General features: G+C 49.4%; 1 protein-coding gene across 1 annotated transcript; it reads left to right on the forward strand.

Moving 5' to 3' along the window:
- Positions 1 to 5,028: 5,028 nt before the first annotated feature.
- On the forward strand, positions 5,029 to 6,268 carry LOC125538233 (uncharacterized). The gene is made up of 2 exons (XM_048701507.2): positions 5,029 to 5,703; positions 5,827 to 6,268. The coding sequence occupies exons 1-2, from the start codon at positions 5,119 to 5,121 to the stop codon at positions 6,034 to 6,036; spliced, it is 795 nt and encodes a 264-aa protein (XP_048557464.1). The 5' UTR covers positions 5,029 to 5,118; the 3' UTR covers positions 6,037 to 6,268.
- Positions 6,269 to 6,496: the final 228 nt, after the last annotated feature.

The raw sequence follows: 6,496 nt of genomic DNA on the forward strand, positions 1-6,496 counted from the left end.
GCAACAAAGAGTCACTCCAAAGTCACTAATACCGGAGAACGAACGAAGAGATTATGGTAGGGTACGAAACCACCTCAAAGTTATTCTTTCCAATCAATCCGTTGGGCTATTCCTATACGTGTCACAAACAGCCCTAGAGTTCGTACTAGAATAACACCTTAAGACACAAATCAACCAAAACCCTAATGTCACCTAGATACTCCAATGTCACCTCAAGTATCCGTGGGGTATGATTATACGATATGCATCACACAATATCCGATTCATCTATTCAACCAACACATAGAACCTCAAAGAGTGCCCCAAAGTTCCTACCGGAGAATCACGACGAAAACGTGTGCCAACCCCTATGCATAGGTTCATGGGCGGAACCCGCAAGTTGATCACCAAAACATACATCAAGTGAATCACATGATATCCCATTGTCACCACAGATACGCACGGCAAGACATACATTAAGTTTTCTCAAATCTTTAAAGACTCAATCCGATAAGATAACTTCAAAGGGAAAACTCAATCCATTACAAGAGAGTAGAGGGGGGAAGAAAACATCATAAGATCCAACTATAATAGCAAAGCTCGCGATACATGAAGATCGTATCATCTCAAGAACACGAGAGAGAGGGATCAAACACATAGCTACTGGTACATACCCTCAGCCCCGAGGGAGAACTACTCCCTCATCGTCATGGAGAGCACCGGGATGATGAAGATGGCCACCGGAGAGGGATTGCCCCCTCTGGCAGGGTGCCGGAACGGGTCTAGATTGGTTTTCGGTGGCTACGGAGGCTTCTGGCGGCGGAACTCCCGATCTATTGTGCTCCCCGGTTGTTTTAGGGTATATGGAGATATATAGGCGGAAGAAGTACGTCAGGGGAGCCACGAGGGGCCCACGAGGGTGGAGGGCGCCCCCCCTGCCTCGTGGCCTCCTCGTTGCTTCCCTTATGTGGACTCCAAGTCTCCCGGGTTGCTTTCCTTCCAAAAATATGTTCCGTGAAGTTTCAGGTCAATTGGACTCCGTTTGATTTTCCTTTTCTGCGATACTCTAAAACAAGGGAAAAAACAGAAATTGACACTGGGCTCTAGGTTAATAGGTTAGTCCCAAAAATCATATAAAATAGCATATAAATGCATATAAAACATCCAAGGTTGATAATATAATAGCATGGAACAATCAAAAATTATAGATACGTTGGAGATGTATCAATAAGATCTATCTATGTACAAATAGACCCCATCGTTTTATCCTTACTAGCAATGATACATACGTGTCGGTTCCCCTTCTATCACTGGGATCAAGCACCATAAGATCGAACCCACTACAAAGCACATATTCCCATTGCAAGATAAATAGATCAAGTTGGCTAAACAAAACCCAAATATCGGAGAAGAAATACGAGGCTATAAGCAATCATGCATAAAAGAGATCAAAGAAACTCAAATACTTTCATGGATATAAAAAGATAGATCTGATCATAAACTCAAAGTTCATCGATCCCAACAAACACACCGCAAAAGAGTTACATCATATGGATCTCCAAAAGACCATTGTATTGAGAATCAAGAGAGAGGGAGAGGAAGTCATCTAGCTACTAACTACGGACCCGAAGGTCTACAAAGAACTACTCACGCATCATCAGAGAGGCACCAATGGAGGTGGTGAACCCCATCCGAGATGGTGTCTTGATTGGATCTGGTGGTTCTAGACTCTGCGGCGGCTGGATCAATGTTTCGTTGACTCCCCTAGGGTTTTGGGAATATTGGGGTATTTATAGAGCAAAGAGGCGGTCCGGGGGCACCCGAGGTGGGCACAACCCATCAGGGCGCGCCTGGGCCTCATGGCGCGCCCTGGTGGGTTGTGCTCTCCTCGGAGCACCCCCAGGCACAGCCAGGGCCCATTATGTTCCTTCTGGTCCAAAAAAATCTCCGTAAACTTTAGTTGCGTTTGGACTCCGTTTGATATTGATTTCTTGTGATGTAAAAAAACATGCAGAAAACAATAACTGGCACTTGGCACTATGTAAATAGGGTTAGTACCAAAAAATGATATAAAATGACTATAAAATGATTATAAAACATCCAAGATTGATAATATAACAGCATGGAACAATCAAAAATTATAGATACGTTTGGAGACGTATCAACTGCGTCTGAAGTACCCTTACGGCGGAGGCCGCCCTTGGCCTCCTTGCTCTTCTTCTTGGCCTTCTTCTCCGGCGCTTGATAGGGCGCCGGAACCAACATCTTCGTAAGCTGGGGTGTGGCCGGATCTTCAGGCAGCGGTGTCGGACACTTGATCCGCTCCTCCTTCGCTATCCAGCCCTGTGAGAGGGATGGAAAACTAGTTATGCCTAAGAATTTATGGACCAAGTTTATGTTCGAGAATAACACACTTACCGGAGTGGCCGGATTTTCGCTGTCAAGGCCGATGTCTTCGGTCTTCTTTGGCCACGTCTTCTGGGCCTTGAAGAGCAGCTTCCAGATCTCTTTGTGCTTTGTGCCGAAGAAGCGCTGCAGGGTCCGGGGACCTTCTGGATTGAACTCCCACATATGGAGAGGCCAAAGTTGGCAGGGGAGGATCCGGCGGAAGAGCATCACCTGAATCACGTCAGTGAGACTGGTGTTCTTGCTTATCATGTTTTTGATGCGCTTTTGCAGCGCCAACACTTCCGCGGTCGACCCCCATTCCAGACCCTTGTTGGTCCACGACGCGAGCCTCATAGGGGGTCCGGATCTAAACTCAGGAGTGGCCGCCCACCTAGCGCCGCGGGGTTCGGTGATGTAGAACCACTCCTGCTGCCACACCTTGACGGTCTCCACGAAGGCCCCTTTAGGCCAAGTGGTGTTGGGGAGCTTGCTCACCATGGCACCACCACAGTCCGCATGCTGCCCGTCGACCACCTTCGGCTTCACATTGAAGACTTTTAGCCATAGGCCGAAGTGTGGGGGGTGCGGAGTAGCGCCTCGCACACGACGAAAAATGCCGAGATGTGGAGGAAATAATTTGGGGCTAGATCATGAAAATCTTGCCCGTAATAGAACATGGGGCCGCGGACAAAGGGGTGAAGGGGAAACCCTAGTCTGCGGAGGAAGTGAGGGATGAACACAACCCTTTCGCCGGGCTCCGGGGTGGGGATAACTTGCTCCTTGGCAGGGAGCCTGTGTGCGATGTCCGCAGACAGGTACCCCGCCTCCCGGAGCTCCTTGACATCCTTCTCCGTGACAAAGGAGGCCTCCCACTTGCCCTTCGAGCCAGATCCAGACATGGCTGGAGAGGTTAGTGGCGGTGGGAAAGATTGAAGTTTGGGCGCTGGAGCTTGAGGGTGGGAAAGCAGGAGAAGGAAGAAGGCATGGGATAAAAAGGGATCGTTATACACTTATATAGGCAGTGAATATCAAGCGCCCTCAAGCCTTAAAACTCGCCTGTTCCCAAGGGGTCGTGCGAATGGCACGGTTGGATTACCCAAAACCGTATTGATGAGGATCCCGTGATAAGCGGACACGATCTCTGTTTTGACAAAAGACGTGTCAATAGAGGTCGTGCCTCGAAACGCGAAGAAATGGTTCGAAATGTTAAAGAGGCCAGACGTGGCGTTTTGCCGAAAAGGTTGTCAGTTGACAGACATTATTTTGATTAAATATTTTGCCTTCGTGGTTGAGGGTTGTGACTGTCATGCAGAGCCGGATATAGTTCTTTTATTCAGAAGATTGCTTTGCAGTATTCGAGAGGAGGAACCCGCCTTACAATGTCGAAGACAATTTGCGTGCCGAACATATCATCATTGAAGACTGGTTCAGGGGCTACTGAGAGAGTCCTTGATTAAGGGGTCCTCGGGTGTCCGGGCTGTGTGATATGGGCCGGACTGATGGGCCGTAAAGATACAAGGTAGAAGACCTTTCCCCGTGTCCGGATAAGACTTTCCTATGCGTGGATGGCAAGATTGTCCTCCGGATGTATAATTTCCTTCTTCTGCAAGCCGACTCTGTACAACCCTAGGCCCCTCCGTTGTCTATATAAATCGGAGGGTTTAGTCCGTAGATGCTATCAGAATTGACATAGGCTAGACAGCTAGGGTTTAGCCATTACGATCTCGAGGTAGATCTACTCTTGTAACCCCTATACTCATCAAAGACAATGAAGCAGGAAGTAGTGTTTTACCTCCATTAAGAGGGCCCGAACCTGGGTAAACATATCCTGTTACCTTCGATTCTCAGACGCATAGTTCGGGACCCCCTACCCGAGATCAGCCGGTTTTGACACCGACAAAGGCCACTTAGCCGAGGAGCGGACCACTGCACCATCGACACTCTCACAGCAGGACTCTGAGCGTTGGCTCTGCGACTGGCACCGCCGCTTCCCCTCTCCCCCCCGCCCCCGCGCGTGACCCGGACTAGCTCTTTTGGCTCCATGCGTTTGTGTGGCATGTGCCATCTTTCTTTCTTTTATTCCTAGGGCTTGTTGAGCTGGTGCCCTCAATAGAACCTTTATTTGTGTACTTCTTGTTTGTACTTCGGTCTCGTGTGTGTTGCTACCTTGTTAGGCTTGATGTATGCTTGTGGCGGTTTGCTTTATACTATATAAAGCAGGACGAAAGCCTATTTCGGTATATGAGATTACATACTAAATTGACCAGTTTACGAGTATTTGGCCTAAAGTGTGCAATCACTTTGAATTTCTGGACTAATGACACATTTCACTCTACAAGCTCATGAGTTTCAACAAGTTTGCTCCGCTCAGACGAAGGTCAGACGCGACTTGCTTACGGATGCGTCCTTGATGGATGCTCGAGGAAGAAGACTTTGGCACCCCTAAAATTTGTATCTTTCAAATTTTGTATGGATGTTTTTATAAGGGTTTGTTTGCTTAAATATGACCAAAAAGAAATATGAAAAACTTTGAATTTGTTTGATTTCAGCAGCACGTAGGCTGCAAAGGAACCACGATCTGCTTGCCAAACTGATCGTCCTGCCCGTGTCCTCTAGACACGGATACCTTGTGCTCCCTCTATAAATACTCCACGTTGCGGTGCTCTTAGTACAAAGCAGTGAGCTTTACACTAGTGAGCCGTGAGCCCGTGACAAGTTTGTTTCTCTCCCGTAGTCCCACACTCGAACGAGATGGCTGACGAGTACGGCCGCAGCGGCTACGGCAGGTCCGGTGCCGGCGACGACTACGACAACAAGACCAGCAACGAGGGCTACAACCGCCGCGAAGGTGGCTACAACAAGTCCGGCGCCGACGACTACGAGCACGAGCGCAGCAGCGGCCGCGGCGGCTACAACAAGTCCACCGGCGACGACGAGTACAGCGGCGCCGGGTACAAGAAGTCCGGAGGCGACGACTACGACACCGGTTACAACAAGCAGTCGAGCAACGAGGACTACGGCCGCAACAAGCCCGGCAGTGACGACTACGACCGCAGCGCCGGCGGGTACAAGAAGTCCGGCGGAGACGACGACGAGTACAGCGGTGGCGGGTACAAGAAGTCGGGTGGCGACGACGAGTACAGCGGTGGCGGGTACAAGAAGTCGGGTGGCGACGACGAGTACAGCGGCGGCGGGTACAAGAAGTCCGGCGGCGACGACACGGAGTACGGGTCGTCCAGGGACGAGACCGAGAAGTACAGGAAGGAGGAGAAGGAGCACAAGCACAAGGAGCACCTCGGCGAGATAGGCACCCTCGCCTCCGGCGCCTTCGCCATGGTACGTACCTCCCGAACGATATTTCCTCGCGCAAAGATTTTAGGCTCTCGAACGCACGTTTCCACCGATGATGATTCAATCATGGTGCGAATTAACGGGCCATGTATATATGGATGTGTGTAGTACGAGAAGCACCAGGTGAAGAAGGACCCGGAGAACGCGCACCGTCACAAGATCGAGGAGGAGGTGGCCGCGGTGGCGGCTGTGGGCAGCGGCGGGTACGCGTTCCACGAGCATCACGAGAAGAAGGAGTACAAGGAGTCGGCGGAGGACGGCGAGGACGAGGAGTCCGGCCGCGGCGAGGGGAAGAAGAAGCACCACTTCTTCGGCTAAGCTAGCCAGCTGCTGCTAATCGATCCGCGATTCAGCTAGCTAGCTAGCACACGTATACGCGCGAGCGTGCGTCCAATAAGAGCCGGGAATTTGTGCGTATATACGGCTCGTTATATATACGTACGTACGTTCGGTCGGTGTGCGTGTGTTGCTTTTTTTTTCATGGGTGTGCGTGTGTTGCTGCTTACAACGTTGTGTGGAGTATGTATTTAACTTGCTGCGTGTCTACATATGTACTTGCTCTGTTTCTAAATATTTGTCTTTATAGAGATTTTAACAAGTGACTATTTACGAAGCAAAATAAGAGAATCTACACTTTAAAATATGTTTATATACATCTGTATATGGTAGTTCATTTAAAATCTCTAAAAAGACAAATATTTAGAAACGGGATAGTATTATTGTATGTATTGTTTCTGCATGGGCATAGTATCGAGAATTCAATCAGTTCTTTTGTTTC

Source organism: Triticum urartu, chromosome 2A, assembly GCF_056163025.1.
Source record: "Triticum urartu cultivar PI428250 chromosome 2A, HENAU_Tu73, whole genome shotgun sequence".
Taxonomy (NCBI): Eukaryota; Viridiplantae; Streptophyta; class Magnoliopsida; order Poales; family Poaceae; genus Triticum; species Triticum urartu.